Here is a 20572-nt window from a genome sequence, read left to right as displayed (position 1 = left end):
ACATTTAAACAATAAAAACGCTAAAAAATAATTTATAAAACGATATAAGATTTAAAATAAGAATAGATTACGCAATTTTATATGGATGAGAATGAATAGTTGCAACATGTTTAAAGATCAATCTTACTATAAATCATCAGTTATAGCTATATGATATACTTGTTATAATTAATATATTAAAAATTAAATTAATGTAGTAACAAATATGTTACATGAATGGATGTTTAGTGTTCATCTTTCATTTTGTACAAAGTATATGATACATTAAAATATTTTCAATCTATTTATTGTATTAAAAAGAGGGAATGCAAATAAAAATACGACACTTTCATATTAAAAATGTTTTATTTTTTTACTCCTTATGACAAATCTGAAACAATGAAAATATAAAATTTTTAAAATTAAAATATTATATATTTATACCATACAAAGTGATGATTTTTTATTGAGGTTTTCTCCTCAATAGCAATATCCCTGATAGTCTGTAAATTGTTACAGCTAATCAGGTGGATGGGATGCTAACCCCTACCAAGAGCTCAAAGTTAATACTTTTCATCACAATATCTTACTTATTTTTTTCTCATTTTAACTATATGAAAAACTCAAATATAAAACAATAAGAAATTGTGCTAAAAGTATTAGCAAGGAGCTCTAAACTTACCATTACTCATCTGGAACTTGGAGTTTTCCACCATTAATTTCCTCAATAAGATCTCGTGGTGGTCTACCTTCAACTGTGCATCCAACAGATTGACAAGTTCCTAGTATTTCCTTAACAGTACCACTAAGGTACTTTGACATGGACCTTGGTCTCATTGATCGAGCAATGGAAAGAATATCGTCAAACGACAAGTTTCCATTATGTTTAATATTTTTTTGTCTCTTACGATCTCTAGGAGGTTCTTTTAGTGCTTTGATGATTAAAGATGCAGCAGATGGAACTACCGAAATCGTGGCTTGTCTGTTCTGAATCGTTAATTGTACAGTAATCTTCAAACCTTTCCAGTCGCTGGTAGCTTTAGCGATATCATCACCAACTTTTTTTGGAGACTACAAATATAAAATATCATACCTTTAAAAACTAGAAAAAAAATGTTATTTCTATGTAATTCAAATTTATAAAATATAAATATAATTTACCAAACCAAGAGGACCAATTTTTGGAGCTAGAGATGAAGTTGCTCCTACTTCGCCTCCAACGCATCTAAGATAAACTAATAACACAAATTACACGTATGACAAGATTTTACTTTCTTTTTCTATATATTAAAATATATATTGAACATACCTTTTTTAATTTCATTAGGATCAAGTTTAGGAGGCATTTTGTCAATTAGTGCGTAGAAAAACTAAGAACTAAGTATGGATGAAACAGAATACAAGACGAAAATCCGGGAACGACACTTACACGTGGTAAAGTTCGTTCCAAAAGGAGAAAAGAGGTTATGATATCTATAAGTAACCTGAACTATATAAGCTTATATACTCCTACATTCAAGTTCGTAATTGCCACTATGCAGCGTTTCAAGATTACCAAAATAATATTTTCTAATTTTAATTAATATTATTAGTAATAAGTTATTATTATTTTATTTATTATTTTTGTTAATATGATTTAATTACTTTAATATTAATATTATTTTAGTAACTATCATGCAAAATATATTCATCTACGTTATATATATATTCCCTGTTAGGGAATTTCGCCTGTAAAGCGAAAAATATTTGTCGTAATGATGAAATTAAAAATTTAATTTGAAAATTATAATTTGAATTCTACGACACTTAATTATATATAAATTTTATTTTAAAGCATTTTATATTAATCAATCAGAAAAAGTTCAAACTCTTCAAATGCAACAATAATCTGATTTGCAAACTTCATTATTAGATATATATAAAGTATCTCGAACTTAACGGCCAAACTGTGTAATCTAGACATAAAAAGGAAAAAACAGACAAATATTTTATATATACAATTACACTATTGTTATGAACCAATATTGTACATGTACTGTTATAGTGTTGTTATAAACAAATATTGTATGTATATTATTATACTATTTATTTAATATTCAATGATGAAGCTTATTAATAATTAATATCAGTTAAAGATTACTTTAAGTTTAATTGGTATTATATCGGTTTATTATTAATTAATTAGATTAGAAAGCGAGCATTTTATGCTTTGGTAATGTTTCTTATGAAAAGAACAACAATTTTGCATCAACCCAATATTTTCTATTCACATTTATTATTTGTTCATTAGATACGATAATATTTAATTGTTAAAAACATTTTAAATATATTTTCACAATAAACACAAATATTCACGATTTTGTTCATTTTATGAAGCAAAACTGTCTTTATCATTTTATTATAGTTTTTGTTTTATATATATTTTATATATATATTTATATATTATTTTATATATATATATATATTTGTTTACAAATTAATAACTTAAAAATAAATATACATATATATTTTTAATAAATATAAGTAGATATATATTTTTGTAATACAAGATATTTATAATTTATTCTAAGTTGTTTTTTTTGTTATATCTGACATATAAAAGAAAATAATAGAATATTTATACCATTTATTTTTTTACTAGTACAAAAATGTAATAAATTTTAATATAATTTAAGAAGGGTAATTTTCATTATTATTATTGTTATTCGCTATATTATTATTGTTTATTTAAGAAATAAATCTGTAGAAATAAATATAAAGATGATGAAAGAACTCAATTATCATACACATAATTTGAAAACAAGTATATTTTGTTTGTACAAGTTGAATTATATTTTGTTTGTAAAAATTAAATGTAATTTAATTTAACTTGGAATATTCAAATTGTTTCTAGCTCACCAACAACAGCAACAGCTTCGATTTCAAATTTTGCTCCCTACAATAATATTTTATATTTGATGTTAGTAATTAGATTAGATTATACAAAGATGTGTATATATGTACTCTTTCATTACCATTGGTAATTTGCTAACTTGGAATGTAGATCGAGCTGGATAATTTTCTGTGAAAACTAAATTAAAAAAAAAGTATATGTGTATATGTATATAAATTAAAATATAAAGTAAAATCTTACATTCTTTGTAGACTTCATTTACACCACCAAAATTGTTCATATCTTCTAAGAAAATTGTTGTTTTAATAACTGTAAATAAATATGAAGAATAAATTGATTATTAATGTTTAAGATATTTATACGAAATATTGCCAATAATAATGTTCATCAATTGTTTTACAATTAAAAAATATAAATTCAAATTTAAAAATATTCAAATTTAATAAAATAATATCAAATTTAAAGGTTAGAAAATAGAAAAATTATATATAATTTTCTAAATGTATAGGTGGAACCTTTATTATAATCAGATCCAGCTTCTTTTAAGACATATCCCATATTTATAAGAGCCTGACGAGCTTCTGCAACAGCACCTCCACTAACGAGTTCTCCAGTTTTGACATCAACACCAAGCGATCCGGACAAATATAAAGTACGATCTACAAGTACTGCTTGACTATCAAAATAAAATTAGTTGTTACATTGTATACAATTTTGTATATAGTAATTTTATTTTCTATTGCATTGAAAAGATTTTATTCTAAATAAGTGAAAAATATATATTATACAATTCATAATGTAAGAATTGACAAATTTTAAATAATCAAAAACGTATATGCTGCTTACTTATATGGTCCAACAGGTTTTGGACTCAATGCAGACGATATTATTTTTCTTACAATCTTCTGTGATGCCATTTTTACTTTCTCTTTTTCAGTTTATTACTTAGTGCCAGTCTAACTGTTAATTATCAATTCATGTATGAATCTTCTTATTTACGGATATTTCATTTCTGATAAACTTTTAACCTCATACATTATCTTATCTGTGTTCAATACCGCAATTTTTTTTAAAATTACTTAGAAAAGGAATTATTAATATATTTCTCAATACAATTATTACGATAAATTTTTATAAAGATATATAAAACAGAAAGAATAATACACAAATTTCTAAATATATTTTTATGTTTGTTTTATATATAAAATTATAGCTTATATACTTGAAAATTATTTTCTTATAAGATAAAGTATGTAGATTCTTAAATAAAGATAAATTTTATTTCTTAATTTGATAAGAAAAAGAATTCATCCAATTTATTATAATTTACTTCATAATTTTATTTAACAAATCTTAATATATAAAATCCATAATATGGAACCAAGATTATTAAAAGCACTTTTCGATTAAAAATATATTGGAAACTAAATTATATAAATTTATAATGTACCTATAATGTATTCTAGATATAATTTTATTATAAGTTAAGACTTTTAATAAGGCAATAATAAATAATTTTGTCAAGTTTAAACATGATTTTGTAATTTATATGTTGATTAATGTATCAATAAAATACAGGATTTTCTAGATTTTTCTAGTTAAACTTTATCTGTATATTTTATGATTTTATTACAAAATTATAATAAAAATATGAAATATGAAAAAAAAAACAGTAACATGAAATTCATTTCAATAAATATTAAATTTGTTGATATATATATATATCTTCTTTTCAAAAGTTATTGACATGTAAAATTTTAATGACATAAAATCAATTACAATGATATTCTTTGTATTTTTATTATAATTTATAATAAAGCTTTAAATGTTACTTTTTACTTAAATTTATATCTTAATACCATTTACAGATAAAGTTTAGTTAGTTGATGAAACTTGGAATACCCTGTACATTTAAAAAATTAGATTTTTTTAAATTTTGTTTTAAAAAATGAAATGATGGAAAAAAACATTTATTTTATGATTGCATTTTTTTAAATACAAAAATCAGTTTCATCTTTTTTTTTTATTATAATTTTTTACGTCATTAAAAAGTTGTTTACTAAGATGAGGTTCAGAAAAAAATTAAAATATTAAATAGAAAATAATTTCATAGAATCACTGTTTATCATAAATAAAAAAATATGTGACACAAAATTAAGCAAAATATAAACAAAAATAAATCTTAGTATTATTATTAATTCGTCACACACGTTCATGCTTATTTCTAAATCTATCTTGATGAATATAAAGTATTACATAAAATAATTAAATGAAATACGAAAATTTTGTAGATTAATTTTTTACTTGATAAATCGATGAAAATGAAGTTCTTTACAAGACAGTCATATCTTTTAGTACATATACGTATCCGTATGCGTACATATTCATTTATATATACGTATAAGACCACGTATAAGAATTAATTTTTAATTTCTATAAGAATGCGTATCTGCATAGAGCTTTTACACACTTGCACGCCTTTCTAAGCACAACAAATATTACAGTATTTATTAATGATAATGTCTATGAATCGAGAATGACTTGTAATGAGTTTATGAAATTTTAATGGGCTGTGTTGTTACGTCGCCCACGCCTCTTTCGAGTTCCACCGGAAGGACGGTTTGAAGAAGCCCACTGTTCGTAAAAACGTTCTGCTTCTAACCATTCTTGATACTTATACCACCATTCTTCCCATTTTATATAATCATCTAAAGTAAGATCTCGAAGGTATCCTCTCGCTTTGTAATAATCATATCTAACACGAACATCATCCCAACATTCTAAACCTCTTGGGCCTTGTGCTAAAAGTGATTCGGGATAATGTCCTGGTGGTGGGGAATCATAACCTAGTCTTGCAATTCTTTCTTCACCCTCTATTACTACTTTCATCGCGTTTTCTCCATCTTTTGTAATACGCATATTTTCCATATCTCTACGATCTACGCTCCATTGTGCCATTTTACCAAATCTAAAACAGTTTCATAATATTATTTTGTATCTTTTTAAATGTAATATACTCAATCTTGTAATTTTATAATATGTTAATAACTAAATCGTACCGCTCTGATAACGTCATTCTAGGTGGGCCCACATGTGATGTTGCGGAAGAACTGTCACTATCTTCGCTAGGTGAGGATTCGGGAGGTGGCCTGATCATTTGTGTTGATCCATGACTTGAGTGAGTTTTTTCTACCTTTACAGGTTTACGCATCTGTACAAATTTTATATTAAATATAATTATATATTGAAATACAAAAGGGATGTATAAATAGAAGAAAAATATTGAAAATTTTAATGGAAATATACTAGTTTAAGACTAGAAATCATAATCAATTATGAACAATTACCAATGGAATAGGATCTGGAACTCGTGGATCTTCCGGAATTCTGGCGTGATGTTTTTCTTTACGTCGGACTTTGGTTTCTTTTTCTTTAATCGTCTTATAGTCCTTTTGATGACGTGGTGGCGGTTGTGGCGTGGGTGGAGGTGTATGTGGACGTGGCAAAGGAGGTGACCTTGGTCTAGTACGAGTTGGTATTACTCGTGAACTTGATGGTACTTCTTTTGGATGTGCACGAGCTCGAACTGGTGTCAGCGATCTTGAACGCGAACGAGAAGGCTGAGCAATGCGTCGTCTCTCCTTTGGTGAACAGACACTGCATGACCGATCTGAGCAAGTACTTCCTGTGCTTGGACTGCGCGTAGGTCTTCCTCTCGTATGTGATCTATCGCGTGGTGAACGCGGGCTTCTGGTTCTAGGACTACGTGGTCTTGGAATATGAGGACTTCGAGGCCTAGGACTTCTTGGACTTCGAGGATGTCCCCTACTAGGTTCTCCGCTTGTTGTGCCACCAACATATAATTCTTTATATCCACTGTGCCGCCATCTGTTTGGATCACGTTCCTCTACTTCTAAGAGCTTTTTGTTCCAATAACTTGATTGAGATTCGCGTGCCTTTCTCATTACACTATCTAATTCTCTTCGTTTTCCTGAATTCTCACCATGTGGCCTGGGTTGTGATACACTAGTATCCATCCGTAACTTACTAGAGCTGCTACCACTACCGCTACCTCCTCTTCGTCTATCATAATCTCGCGACATTCCTGAAATACAAAACACACTGTAAATCTTGCATTAATACAAATTTACATCGTATGCAACTACCATGTCTGTAATTACTTTAAATATATACAGATATATCTATGAATGAATATAAATTTCACGATGCTCCTAGTTTCATATAACTTTGCAGACACTCACCTGACAGAGATGTATAGAATGAAAGTATAGGAGGTGCGAAAAGTTGTGGTGATCCGAACTCCTGCGAGAGCAGTGAACACGTTAATTTTCAATACACGACAGAACGCCCATAAAGATGGTAATACGTTGGACTAATGGCCATGAGAACCACTAGAAGAACCAGTGTCACACGTCCCTTGGATCGACTGGCCTACATGTCAAAAATTCTACGTGTCACAAATGCGGTATCATCCTGCGGCGGCAAGGCAGCGCGGAGAAGTTAGTACTCCCGAGATTCAAAAAAAAAAAGGAAAAAAAAGAAGGAGAAGAAAAGTGTATGCATGTTTTTTTTTCTCTGTGAATAAATAATATCGCGGAAAAAGTCCATATGCGGGTACTGGACAATCACCCGTCGCGAGACCTTACCATCGCCACTCTCTGCACGTCCAGAATTGTAGTACGCTTCGATCCACGATCCACAAATGTTGGTCGCGTGGACATTCAATGAGCCGAACCAACAAATTCAGAGATCGCCCTCGGAAGGCGTCGCGCGCGCCGATTGTGTCCAGTGTTTTACGCGTTTCTCATAACCGAACCGGAACGCGTGAACGCGCGAACAAGTGCGTGGAAGTTTCTCTCCCGGGCATTACCAGGGCAATGCCAATTACCGGCGGCACTCACGTAGCCCCGATACGCGATACGCGGTAAGATTGTTTCGTCGTGAACACCGCGAGTCGTGCACACTGGTAGAGGGAAATACAATGAACAGCGCGGCCGCGGCGGCGTGGTTTTCGCCGCCGTTTGCTTGACATCGTTCGGTGATGCGCGTCCGCGTGCCGAACGTGTCACCGTCTCGGTTCTCCCGCGTCGGAGGACATCTTGTCGCGTGCGACCCGCAGCCACACCGAAACGCGGCAGCGCGGAATTCGTGGCTGGGGGGGCAACGGAATACACGAAGGTCACGTGAAGGCCCAGCCGCGCGCGATTTCGCGACACCATTTTAGATATTACCCGGTTGTAACACGCACCTTTTGCGCTGGTGTCGTTACGGAGAATTCAGAGACCGTGCGTACCCAGATAACCTCGGGCGTTCGCCTGAGGTGGCGAAAGGAAAGGGAAGAGAGTGTCCGGTGACCGGTATGCACGCGTTACAGCCTCCTTCGCTCCTTTCTTTCGTCAAAAGCGAAGGTCGACCTCCTCGTTTTTTTTCACCCTTTGCACTATGTATATATATGTATATATATATATATATATGAATGTGTGTAATATATGCATATATATATATATTCTTTCTCTTTTTTTTCAACGTAGTTTCACACAAAAACTCTTACTCAGACAGCATCAAGACAAATCTCTAGTTTTTTGGTTGGCGTAGTCTGGCTACTTTTTCTTTTTTTTTTCTTTCTTTTCTTTTTCCCCTTGTACCGAAGTGCGTCAAGGGGCTTTCGTTTCGTTCGCACCGGACGGTCGCACTTTGAAAATCAATCGCCCACCCGTGCCGAGGCGCTACCCGAGGAGGGGTTTTCACGGCATTCACACCGGGGCTCAACAACTATTCCAGATTGACGACACTCACTTTTCCTCACCGCGGCGAATCGCTAGATTCGCATTTTCTGGCACGAGAATCGGTGAATCACTTCCGCGTGACGTTTCACGAATGAAGATCGTTAAGGAGATTCTCCTTCTAGAGCCGCACCAACTGCAAGAGGATGCATTCCAAACGAGATAAGTGACAGATGTCGCCACTGGAACTACGCGGCCATCGTAACGAATTCCTCTCGTTACTTGCAACGATTTTTTAGGCTCGATGCTTGTTGCTTGGTTTGAAATCTCACGTCACGCGGATTACGTATCTTTTTTTCGTGTTTGTCGAGGTATTTCCTTTTCTTTTTTCTTTCTTTTTTTTATCGTTCTTTGCATAGAATACGTAAGCGTAACGTATAAGTGAAAGTCGGGGAAAGCTACAGTGCAATTCTACTGCGCATGTGCTTTTCTATTGGATAATTAATTGAACCTATGACCATGTGCCAATGGTCTTGCACCACATGAATTTTGTTTGGCGTTAAAGTTTCGTTTTAAAATTAAGACGCAAGAATGACTATTGCCATTGGATTCGAGGGCAGCGCAAATAAGCTAGGTGTCGGAATTATCCGAAATCAAGATGTTCTCTCAAACGTCCGGCATACGTATATCACTCCACCCGGCGAAGGTGAACCTAACCTTTCATGTTATTACTTTTACCGTCATACGCAAGTTATAACGCACAAGAATAATTGATACTTCTGGTTTAGTGTTATTTAAACTATTATATATCAGTATATAAAATTAAATTATATATTATAAATTATATATTACATATATATATATAACATTATTATTATATATTAAACCTTTTAAAGTCTATTTTAAAAAGGATTTCTGCCCCGCGAAACTGCGCAACATCATAGAGAATGTATTCTCAATATTCTGCAAAAGGCGTTGGATGAAGCTAAAATAATGTTGAAAGATGTGGACGTCATATGTTACACAAAAGGGCCAGGAATGGGTGCGCCATTAACAGTCGCTGCATTGGTAGCAAGAACAGTTGCCCAGATATACAATAAACCGATAGTCGCGGTGAATCATTGTATCGGTCATATAGAAATGGGACGATTGATCACAGGAAGTGTAAATCCAACTGTTCTATATGTTTCTGGAGGGAATACACAGGTTATTGCATATTCTCGGCAAAGATACCGTATTTTTGGCGAAACAATAGACATAGCTGTTGGAAATTGTTTAGATCGTTTCGCAAGATTACTGAAACTTTCTAATGATCCTAGCCCCGGTTACAATATTGAACAGCTGGCGAAAAAGTAAATTATTTTGTTGGAATAAGATTGAGTGTTAATTACATCTTTTATATAATGTAATATTGTACGTATAGAGGGAAAAAATTAGCTCCATTGCCTTATGTAGTGAAAGGAATGGATGTGTCCTTTTCGGGAATTTTAAGTTACATAGAAGAACATCTGTCTGGTTGGCTCGATTCGAAGGAATTTACTGCAGAGGACTTGTGTTTCTCTTTACAAGAAACAGTATTTGCCATGCTTATTGAAATTACAGGTTAAATTTTTACTAATCATAATATTGTACAAAATTGTAAGAGAATTGTATAGATTTGATAATGTTACAGAGAGAGCAATGGCTCATGTAAAATCATCGGAAGTATTGATAGTTGGTGGTGTAGGATGTAATGAAAAGTTGCAAGATATGATGAAAGTTATGTGTGAGGAAAGAAATGCTGTGCTTTATGCTACAGATGAACGGTTTTGTATAGATAATGGTGTAATGATTGCTGTAGCTGGATTACTTCAATATAAAACTCAAGGGCATACTTCATGGGCAGAAACAACTTGTGTACAACGATATAGAACAGATGATGTACACATTTCTTGGAGAGAATAAAGTAATTTTATATGAATTTACTATTTTTTGATTGTGGTTGAGAATTATCTGAAAATGTTTACTATTATTGTTACGGACAGAAAAAATACATATTTTATAACGAAGTATTTGTAGTTTGAGTCTATGACATACATTTGTTAAACATTATATTATGATATATTTAATATAATATAACGTTAAGATCATAATATATATCATAATTATCATAATATTATGATATATTTATACGAATTGATTTTATTTATTATTGTTATATTTTAATAAATACATTTAATAAATATGAGATAGATAAATTTTTGTTACAAAGGATTAAAATATACAAAATATACAAATTGATATTTCAAGCATATTACATTAAACTGTTATTTTTAAGATTATATTTTTAACTTTTCGTAAGATTTTATATTTTTATCAATCTTATATTCAAATGAAGCTAGTAAATTCATCAGTTCAAATGAACCGCGTGATTTTCAATTTTCAGTTAAACGTGTTCCTCCTGCGCGCGCATTCCGCACGCCTGCGCGTGCACGACCGTTATACAGGTTCAAAATTGATATCGAGCTATCGGTTGTGAAAAGAGAAAAGCGTCATAGGTGGAGGTCAAATTTTCATGACACGCGCGATAGACAGGATAGCGTACGATATTTGTCGACGCAGGCGCGCATCTGGCTGTAGTCCAAACAATATCCTCGCCGGCAGTAGTGGCAGCTATAATATTAGTAGAATCCGTATCGTCGTCATTACCGGATACACAATCAACGCTGTTGGTTGTTGCAAATGTTAGTAGATCCATCTCGTTGAAAATTACTTTTTAGTTTTTTGTCGATATTTCATTGCTTAATAAGAAGATCGTACGTTCGAGTTTTTATTCCTAGCAAGACTCGTATTGCTCTCTTGCAAGTATGAAATAATAGAAATTTTTTTTTTCTTTTTTTCGCATTTGAGCGCGGCTATGTCACACTGACCATTTTCTCTAATCGATAGACGCGCGAACATCGATTGCAGCGCTTAGTGTGGAACAAGTGGCAGTACGATACCGTCGTCACTGCTCGTCACTGGCCGTCATTGCTCGTCACGGTGCATTATTCGTCGTGCTCGCTTACGGGCAAAATGTGTTGCTACACCACGGTGCGCAATGTGTCTCCTTGGACGGATGGTGCCCGTGTTTAAAGCAGAGGTGAGTCGCAAACATTCGTCTTCTGCTATGATTCGTTTCCATTGCCACTCTACGTCTATTTCCGTATAGGAGCTACTTCATTATAGAATCGGTACCGGTACGCGTCAAACACTGTCCCCGAATAACACGCGTACAGACCCAGATAACTTGAATTTCTCAGCTGCTCGTCCTTGAATCTTGCAAAAATCATCGGCTTCAACGTTGTCATCGTTGTTATTCCAATGTCAATCTCAGCTGAGTCTATTTTATTACACAGTTACATATTTCGTTATCACCTGTGCAATTTCACAGCGACTTTCGATCAAACTTTTCTATCAGAATTCAATTCGAAACTTGCGTCAATATCGTGCTTTGGCACGCAAACGAACTACCGTTGTGAAAATTGGGAAAGAAACAAAAGACAAGGATCAGTAGCCCTTTATATTAAACTTGTACATTTGTCTTTTTACGTTCATGTAATATCGCGATTTACAATTTAATATTGTTAATATTATAATACGAACGAATGTTACAATATTAATATTACAATTATGAATATCACAATCGTGACAGTTCGATGACAATACGGAACGTAGCAAGTAATTATGTTTCTTTGACCTATATATAATGGGGACAAAGAAACCGTTGCTTGCAACGTATCTAGAGATGCAGGTTGTAAATAGTCGTTCTTTACTACTTGTCCAGTAACGCTTGCCATCCATCTTTACTACTGTTGTCCACGACAACACGATCGCGCGTTACTTCATTTTCGCATTTCTACGTTATTTTTCTTTTTTTTTTTTATCAACCACTCACAGCTGCATCTCGCATATGCAGGCTTGCTTTTGTTCTTTTGCGCCACGCTGAGGAACTCGAATCGCAGGCGACGTTATTAAAAGCAAAGAATTCAAGAAATTGCCGTGTCTTACGACACTTCACGAATATTTTTACTAGCCATATAACGTCGTATTGACGCGTAGCCAAGATCCAAACCGTGTATCTAAACAATACGTGAACAACATGCATTTAAATAATACAGCCCCGGATTATGCACGTATATATTGGTCGCTGGCTGTGGTTGACGTCTTGACATAAATATTTTTCGAAGTGAGGCCAGAGTTATCTGCAAAGTAAGAAGAAAAAATGAAAAAAAAAGAAGAGGGAAAGAGAACGGAACTGCACGTCGAGGTTATGTGTACGTGCATAGGAAAGCCAAATAACAGTGAGAAATAATAATTCAATCGATAAGAAGAACATTCAGCGTAACGAGCACGAAGTAATCCAGGGATGTAAAGAGGGAGACTTGGTCTGGAATTATGCCACGAATAAATGCCGTGTCGTGACATTTAAAGTTGCTCCTTGTACAGCAAGAAATCGATTAGTTCGATTTCATACGGAAATACGATCTTCTGCCAATTTTTTGACGTTACGAATTTCATGATACGTAGCACATGCTTTAGTTTTACAGCGACAATAAACAAGTTGAAAGTGAAGCTCGAAACGGTTTTCAGAACGGCCCGAACGGAAAGAGGTTATCCTGCGGAATTGATACATAACCTGTAACTGCAGTAAATCGTAGTAATTGTTTTGGCATGCCATACGTACATTTGAACTTAATTCGCATTTGTCTAGAATCCAGAAGATTTAAAGACGTTTATTAAACGATCGTTCAGAGATCGGGGTATTTCCTTTCGCGCAGTTGTTTCCGCCCACATGGATCGATCTGCGTAAAGTAGATACTCGAGTGTACTCGAAAAAGAGCTTTTAGAGCACGAGTATCAAACAATTGCTACGGAATTGTAGCAGTATGTTGTTCATTTGTTGTTTGCGCGTGGTTAACCTTTCCACGAATCGTATGCATTATCGTTCATAGGTTCGATTATATCCTTTTATAGGTATATTAAATACGCGCGTGATAGAAAATTTTTTTGAAATTTCACTAGCGTTGCAAAAGGGGTAGGGAAAGTAAATTTGATAATATAATTAAAACTATAGTAAGAATTTTTGGCTTTACGTAGCAAAGTAAATTTCGTAGAAAGCAATTATACTTTGCTCAGTGTGGTCAATTCTAAGTCTGTTTAATTCTTTAGGACATAGTGGTTTAAAAATATCCCATTTTTTTTAAATGTTTGAACCTACGCGTTGTTGGACGTTGTTTGTATCATCTTTGAATCGTGAAATTTTGTATTCCAAATAATTAAAACTAAGATTATTTCATAGTCAATAAAAATCGTGCAAAAGGGTCATTTGTTTGTCTTAAAATCCTGTATCCCTATTAGTTCTACTTTATCGTTGAAACTTGAAAAATTCTTCGTCGTAATCAATTAAGAAAAAGAAAGAAAGCATCCAATATAATTCGATGGGACAATATTCGTGACTGAACGTGAAAATCAATCAACGTTGAAGAAAATGGTATCTGGTTAAGAATAATAAATAATTATCTAGTTGAAATGGTTATTACAATTATTCAATGATTGTGATGAGGTCTTATTAGCTAGTTTGAGATCTTCCAGTTTCCAGAGTTGTTTTCTTTCTTTTGCTTTCTTTTTCTCCTTTTCACTCTCGTCCCGTTCGCCTTTTTCGCTATTTGTTTCTCTGCTTCTAGAAGTACAGTACGCTCATTTATTCCCCGACAGAGAGTGATCTAGATGTGTTTACTTTGCGTACGTTTACTTCGCCACTATCAATGAACTCAAGATGTAAGAAACGTTGAAAAGATGATTTCTAATAGCATTTCGAGCTGACCACCAGCAAAATTTCTATTTCTCTTTCCTTTCCTATAACGAATGCTACTAACAACTAAGTAATTAACGCAACGAACAGCATAATTGTACACAGTAGCTGCAAGAGTTTTATATAAATCTTTTCTTATACAAATCATTTTGTATATGTTAAGATATACAGAAAATGATTCGGCGAAGTTAAATTTAATATAAACAATTCTAGTGATACAAGTATTGCGAATATTCAACGTGTATTTTTAAGTGACACAATAAAATTATGATAAATACAGTAATTAAATATATATAGTAACTGAACTATCGTATGACTGCTGAATCTTCCATATTTTTTATGATTATCCATCTTTTTTTTTTGTTTCAGAATAGTATCATTTTCATTGTTTTTTCTTTTTTTTTTATAAAGAAACATATGTATACATACTTCTTCTACGTAACATATTGTTTCTAGAAATATAATTCAAGGTTAAATGCGATGCGATCTTATTATTTCGTGACTGAACCACTTTCATCGAACGTATTCTATATAATGCTATTTCTTATCATAGACCCAATATGATGTTTTCAGATTTTTTTTTTTTTTTTAATAAATTTCGTCGTACCATACTATTTTCACAATTTTTGATTATGGAAATTAGTATTCCTCAGTTGATATAATGAAGTGAAAGATGATTTAGGAAATATTTATTTGAATATAAAATAAAATAAAATGTAAATGTATCTCAGTTAATAATCAAACAATAAAATTGATCATTTTCTTAGTTCAAGTAAGAGGATTATTCAAGTTATTATTGTTATAAGAGGCATTATTCAAATTATTAAATGCTTTATTGTAATCCAGTATCTACTGAACAATCCATATTACAGAATAATTTCAGAATATTTTATATTTTACATATTTCTGTTCATATTTGGTTTTGCAATTTTCTCTTTTCCTCCTTGTACTTTCTTCTTGGCTAACTTCTTTAAAAAATTCTCACATATTTGCATATATCTTTCCATAAGATTCCTCTTCTGTTCCTTCCGCTTCCGGTAATGTGTTATTTACTCTTTGGAAGAGAATTCTGTCCCAACTATTCTCCTGATTTCTTCACACATGTCTTCCTTACATAGTTTCCTGTGCTCTTTCCTGTATTCCTGTATTTTTGCAGGAATACAGGAAGGAACACTTGCTCATTGCTTTTTGTCTCTGTTTTTTATTGTTTCTTTATCCCAGTGTTAAATGTTTTATATTTTACTTTAATCTTCAAATTGATAATTTTATAAATGTTATATTTTGTTCCAAAACATGTAATATTTTCCAGTCAAATATTTTATTCAAACAATATCCCCAAACATACATCATACATATGAAATTTCTTTATTCTTTCAATCCCATGATATACGTGAACCAAATTTTATAAAATGTATGAAAGATTCGAGAAAATTCTTGTTTAATTAAGTTCTCTTTTCAGTTCTGTTATAGATAAACGATATCGCATTTTTACGTGAACACGAAATTTGTGAGACGATTGAAAAATGTTTTTAACGAAGAGACACGAGTAAAAATATGCAGAAGCTACAATTAATAATATTATTGAATGAATCATTTTTGATAAGTTAGAATGTTTATAGTGGCTAATAGAAACGTGGCGAATTTTAAAATTGTATAAAGCTTCGATAATCAAGCGATTTATATTAAAATTCACTTAGTTGTGTCGAAGTTATATAGAGTTATGCAATCGAGATACAACGATAAAAAATTGTTGATAATTTTAATCGTTATAACCTCGTAAAGAAGGATATCATAAAACAATCTGTCTGATTTAATTTCGAAGAGAGCATAGAAATTCAGTTCTGATCAGTTCAAAGTGAAAGCAAAATTGTATAATAGTTTGTCACATGAAACATAGCTTTTGGGTTTTAAAAATCAAAATATTTTGAATAATATAGGAAGTTGGGAAAACTCGTGTAAATGAAATTGGCAGGAAACGTAAATACAGCGTAGTTTGCAGTTGTTCCCTCTTGTTTCTTCTGAAATTGTATATGTAAGTAGCTATATGGCCGTTCATAAGTATCCAGACACTTTGGTCAATTTATAGTAACACTATTTGGATGCGACTAGAGTGCAAATTAAACTAATACGAACTAACAATTTACGATAAACGATTAATATTAATTAGTCAGTAACTTAATATTAATATTAATCAAATAAAAAATGAAATGAAAAAATTATTTCATCTCATGACTAAATAATGCAACAACAGAAAATTGAACAAACCAAGATGTGATTATTTAAAAAAAAAAGTACGAATTAAATGAGACAATATATTATTCAATCATTTTCTGCTATACTTTATTTAAATAATATTCAACTTTATGCTACACGCAAGTGATCTAATGATCATAAATATTATTCAGAAAATAAATTCATATTTTCTCTCAATCTATTCATTTATAATTAAAATGTACAGTCAAAGATAACAAGTATAAATATTTTTCCATTTACAATATTATAATTAACTGAATGACAATAATTCTCATATAGTCCGAAATAAACAATTGAAAATGTTGTTTCGTGTGTAATTCAGCCATTGAGATGATACAGTTCTACACAGTCAAAAACAAGCGGTCGCGAAAATTCTTTTTTATGTGTGTCCTCGCACAATTAAAAATAAGCAAGTGTACAAACGTTTTCATTTGTAATTTTATCATTTAGGCACACTTTCGTACAGTGAAACACGAGAGAGATACAAAAATTCTTTCTACTTGTACTCCTTTGTTTTTAACAATTCATTTATTAATTTTATTCCTCTCTTAACTCCATTCTTAACATGATGGAGATACAAAAATTCTTTTACTTCTGTTCTTTTATTCTTCACAATTTCTTTATTAATCAAAATAAATTTTTTTATTCTCGATTGAAAGTAGGAAAGTGTGCAGACACTTTTAATCTATATAATTTCTGTCATTGAGATCAAGGCTAACAAGCGTATAAAAATTACGTATAAAAATTTATTTACCTACAATTCTTCACGATATAATTCTATAATAATACGATTAAAAATAAGCTACAGATCGTTTCATTTATGAATTTATCTTGTCATTTGGACATATTCTCATCCCCTCTTGTTATTTAGGTACGGTCAGAAATAAAAACGGATATAAAATTCTTTTATCCACGTCCTCGTACGATTGAGATTCTCGAATAAGCAACCATAATTGATGAACTGAACCCATTCGTAATTTCTCGTACAATCGGAAAACAAGCGGAATACAAAAATTCCTTTATCCGCGCTGATGTGAAAACCAACGAACGAACAGATCTTCCCATTCATGATTTTGTCACGGTACACTTTCATACAGTCAAAAATAAATACTTGCTGAACGCCTGGGTACTTTCTACCGGTGCTATAGTTATATTACAGCACTTATATATATATATATATATATATATATATATACACATACATATACATATATATGTATAAAACTCTTACGTAAACTGCGATGTGCTCATAGACGTTGTGTTGTTTCATCTATACGCGAGCCATTGCCTCGTTATAAAAGCATTCGCGTGAAAATCCGAGAAGTCGTACGCTCTGTACGTACGTTCCTTATCGTGCATGCTTAATGGCTGTTTATTGTAGCCACCGAGGCATTTCGTCAAAATAATCGCCCCCGTTACATACTGATTCTGGACTTTGCACGAACCCACGTGCACGATCGAATCAGGACTATCGGGACAGGTGCTTTTCGCTGTGAAACTGGGTCAGAGTGTTATTAACCTCGCTGTATAAATAGTAGCAGCACCGTAGGTACATAATGTTTCAGGCAAAATAGTTTTCCAGGTTTCTTTTCGGGAAAAAAAAACCGCCTAATATTTTCGTCTCTTGCTGTTCTACTTGTTGTTTCTCCTGGTCTCGGTTCTACCGATCGAACTACCCGAGTACTATCGTCCATATAATAATTGGTGCAACGCTGTCAGGAAGGTTGATACTTCCAAGCATTCGTTTTCGTAGTAACAAAACGTTCCTCTGTTGTTAATTTTCTAATCTTCATCTTTTTACTTTTCCAAGATACTCTGAGCTCAATTCAATTTAATGCAAGGAATGTACGGTAGTTATGCATTTCTGATAAAACAGCGCACTTCGTCAAATTGACAAAGTACAAACTTTGAAATGAAAAATGATTAAACGCACGTATTTCATCTTTTTTTCTAACAACAGTGTCTCAATGTGTGTCTGTGAAATTAACCTTCAGCCAAACTTTCAACCATCGCTGTTTTATTTATACTAACTGATATTAAACCATTCTAAGTATGTTACAAGATACATTTGAATTGCATTTTATACATTTGCAATAACATAAAACTGTCTGAATACTTATGCACGATGGTATACGTGAATGTGTCGAGCAATAAAGAAAGGTTCTGCCACACGTACAAAAATAGTAACGCAGACGATGATATCAGATTTGAAATTTGGCCTCATTAGAGGCGGACTTGTGCATTTGTTTTTGTCGTCTCGGGCCCTTCTTTTACTTATCATTTAAATTAAATATTTGGAGAATGAACCTTTTAAATAGTACGTCGTCTTATTTCGAGTCGACGTTGTCTCGAAATATAATGTAGGGCCTAGTTTATATTTGAACAAGCGAATGATTTTATTCTGAATCATTTCACCTAGAATGTATTCAATAATATCATTTTAATGGCACGTTCTATAATTTATTCCTCTCTCAGAAATAAAATATTAAAATCTATTATTAATCTATTAATATTTTGAAATATGTATATTTATTAATATGTAAAAAATATATATTATATATTAAAATCGAAACATACGACATAAATAAAATGAAACTGAAACGTAAGAATTATTTATTTTCGTTTGACAGGATTAATCAATTAAATATAGGTCAATATGAGGAATTTAAAACAAATTGTGACATTACGATTCATTCTATATTAAATATAGAATGAATCGTAATGTCAAAATGTATTAACGTAATGGACGAAAAATGTAAATTCTTTAAAAAATGATTTTTTACGAAATTGTTTCTCATTTTATTTGTTTTCATCTCGTTTTATCGTTTCTCATTGATATTAATTGTTGATGTACATACATTATATCACTATTCTTATGTGATATCTTTATAAAGGTTTGAAGTGTAAAAACACAATGTTGAGAATGATTGTTATACTTCAAGAAAGTAAGAGATGCCTGGTGTACTTAGCTGGTGCAGTTGTTGTGACCTATAATTCGATCTGATCGCAAAGCTGTGAATTAATAATTGATATCCTCTACGAAGAGGTATAGATTTTTAAAGGTATTCTGTGATGCTCGAGTTCCGTGAAAAAGAGTTCTGCCAGCAAACAATTACTTCGAAACATATAAAACAGTATCTTGTTGCTATTATTTACGTATTTATGTATAAACTGAAGAAATCTGAAATTCAGATTATTTATAAATTTAATTATATTAATTATTAAATAACTCAGTTATTTTTGATGTTATTAAATTTAATTAATAGTCGAAGTGTACTTTCACCCGAAAGTTAGGGACATCATTTTCATCTTAGACGAAATAAAGTTTAATTTATGATATATTTAATAAATTATAATTATAATTATAAATTTCCCTGAACATTGTTAATTAGTTGCAGCTCCGTCGATTGAAAATACTCATTATCAATTGAACGACTTTATTTTCTTTTTTTTTTTTTTTGAAATCGAAGCGACTCAAAGTAAAATGCTCGCTATAACACTGAGAAAAACTAAGGACTGTACAAAAATGTCCGAGAAGTCATGGTACAAATTGGGTCAGGGACAAGTCTACGATCCACTGTCTAGAGACAAGACGAAAATCGAGTATGACAGATTGAAGATCGGTCGAATACACGAGCACTGAATCGATGATCGTCCTACGGATCGTCGCCGACTGTTTTTGTATTCGATACCATGACTTCTGGGACACCCTGTAGCACACGTAAGCGCCTACGAGCACTCTGTCTAAAAAAAAAAAAAAATCATTCGATTCTTTCCCGCGCAGATTATGACGTGGCGCGGTTTAACCGAGCCAATGCAAGAGGACAGACGTAGGTACGGATGAAGCACAAGAAGGGTAACCTGGACGAG

At 32.1% G+C, this 20572-nt stretch overlaps 4 protein-coding genes across 12 annotated transcripts; 1 reads left to right on the top strand and 3 right to left on the bottom strand.

The window, feature by feature from the left end:
- Positions 1-326: 326 nt before the first annotated feature.
- Positions 327-1462, bottom strand: LOC122531040 (60S ribosomal protein L12). Its single transcript, XM_043658588.1, has 4 exons — positions 1289-1462; positions 1141-1214; positions 662-1050; positions 327-370 (listed from the first exon to the last, which is right to left on the bottom strand). Exons 1-3 carry the CDS (start codon positions 1323-1325, stop codon positions 664-666), a joined length of 498 nt encoding a protein of 165 aa, XP_043514523.1. The 5' UTR covers positions 1326-1462; the 3' UTR covers positions 327-370; positions 662-663.
- A 1305-nt stretch (positions 1463-2767) lies between these two features.
- On the bottom strand, positions 2768-3917 carry LOC122531047 (2-iminobutanoate/2-iminopropanoate deaminase). The gene is made up of 5 exons (XM_043658601.1): positions 3719-3917; positions 3388-3548; positions 3113-3181; positions 2994-3049; positions 2768-2914 (listed from the first exon to the last, which is right to left on the bottom strand). The coding sequence occupies exons 1-5, from the start codon at positions 3787-3789 to the stop codon at positions 2858-2860; spliced, it is 414 nt and encodes a 137-aa protein (XP_043514536.1). The 5' UTR covers positions 3790-3917; the 3' UTR covers positions 2768-2857.
- A 1214-nt stretch (positions 3918-5131) lies between these two features.
- On the bottom strand, positions 5132-8825 carry LOC122530924 (serine/arginine repetitive matrix protein 1). Of its 6 annotated transcripts, none has more exons than XM_043658381.1 (5): positions 8690-8825; positions 7135-7195; positions 6220-6977; positions 5932-6083; positions 5132-5840 (listed from the first exon to the last, which is right to left on the bottom strand). In XM_043658381.1, the coding sequence occupies exons 3-5, from the start codon at positions 6973-6975 to the stop codon at positions 5435-5437; spliced, it is 1314 nt and encodes a 437-aa protein (XP_043514316.1). In that variant the 5' UTR covers positions 6976-6977; positions 7135-7195; positions 8690-8825; the 3' UTR covers positions 5132-5434. The 6 variants fall into 6 exon arrangements, with proteins under 6 accessions (XP_043514316.1, XP_043514303.1, XP_043514309.1 ...); XM_043658368.1 differs by having other exon boundaries at positions 7135-7324; positions 8690-8824; XM_043658374.1 differs by lacking the exon at positions 8690-8825 and adding an exon at positions 8142-8285.
- A 31-nt stretch (positions 8826-8856) lies between these two features.
- Positions 8857-10576, top strand: LOC122530980 (probable tRNA N6-adenosine threonylcarbamoyltransferase). 4 transcript variants are annotated; one of them, XM_043658469.1, is made up of 4 exons: positions 8857-9398; positions 9527-9968; positions 10040-10218; positions 10289-10576. In XM_043658469.1, the coding sequence occupies exons 2-4, from the start codon at positions 9610-9612 to the stop codon at positions 10558-10560; spliced, it is 810 nt and encodes a 269-aa protein (XP_043514404.1). In that variant the 5' UTR covers positions 8857-9398; positions 9527-9609; the 3' UTR covers positions 10561-10576. The 4 variants fall into 4 exon arrangements, with proteins under 4 accessions (XP_043514404.1, XP_043514394.1, XP_043514383.1 ...); XM_043658459.1 differs by having other exon boundaries at positions 8858-9398; positions 9513-9968; XM_043658448.1 differs by having other exon boundaries at positions 9126-9322.
- The last annotated feature ends 9996 nt before the right edge of the window (positions 10577-20572 follow it).

The sequence above is a fragment of the Frieseomelitta varia genome, unplaced genomic scaffold (assembly GCF_011392965.1).
Source record: "Frieseomelitta varia isolate USP_RPSP 00005682 unplaced genomic scaffold, Fvar_1.2 scaffold_135, whole genome shotgun sequence".
Taxonomy (NCBI): Eukaryota; Metazoa; Arthropoda; class Insecta; order Hymenoptera; family Apidae; genus Frieseomelitta; species Frieseomelitta varia.
The sequence above is the reverse complement of the archived record's forward strand: the minus strand, read 5'-3'. Positions and strand labels throughout refer to the sequence as shown.

Excerpts from the sequence above, each read along its gene's own strand:
- LOC122530924 (XM_043658340.1), bottom strand. The coding sequence starts at position 7,614 with ATGTCCACGCGACCAACATTTGTGGATCGTGGATCGAAGCGTACTACA. Across the intron at positions 6,978-7,134 it reads ATTCTATACATCTCTGTCAG|GAATGTCGCGAGATTATGAT; the intron begins GTGAGTGTCTGC and ends TTTGTATTTCAG. Across the intron at positions 6,084-6,219 it reads TTCCAGATCCTATTCCATTG|ATGCGTAAACCTGTAAAGGT; the intron begins GTAATTGTTCAT and ends AAATTTGTACAG.
- LOC122531047 (XM_043658601.1), bottom strand. The coding sequence starts at position 3,789 with ATGGCATCACAGAAGATTGTAAGAAAAATAATATCGTCTGCATTGAGT. Across the intron at positions 3,549-3,718 it reads AAACCTGTTGGACCATATAA|TCAAGCAGTACTTGTAGATC; the intron begins GTAAGCAGCATA and ends TTATTTTGATAG. Across the intron at positions 3,182-3,387 it reads TGGATCTGATTATAATAAAG|TTATTAAAACAACAATTTTC; the intron begins GTTCCACCTATA and ends ATTTATTTACAG.
- LOC122530980 (XM_043658448.1), top strand. The coding sequence starts at position 9,208 with ATGACTATTGCCATTGGATTCGAGGGCAGCGCAAATAAGCTAGGTGTC. Across the intron at positions 9,323-9,526 it reads TATCACTCCACCCGGCGAAG|GATTTCTGCCCCGCGAAACT; the intron begins GTGAACCTAACC and ends TATTTTAAAAAG. Across the intron at positions 10,219-10,288 it reads CATGCTTATTGAAATTACAG|AGAGAGCAATGGCTCATGTA; the intron begins GTTAAATTTTTA and ends ATAATGTTACAG.
- LOC122531040 (XM_043658588.1), bottom strand. The coding sequence starts at position 1,325 with ATGCCTCCTAAACTTGATCCTAATGAAATTAAAAAAG. Across the intron at positions 1,215-1,288 it reads TCCTAATGAAATTAAAAAAG|TTTATCTTAGATGCGTTGGA; the intron begins GTATGTTCAATA and ends TTGTGTTATTAG. Across the intron at positions 1,051-1,140 it reads AAATTGGTCCTCTTGGTTTG|TCTCCAAAAAAAGTTGGTGA; the intron begins GTAAATTATATT and ends TTATATTTGTAG.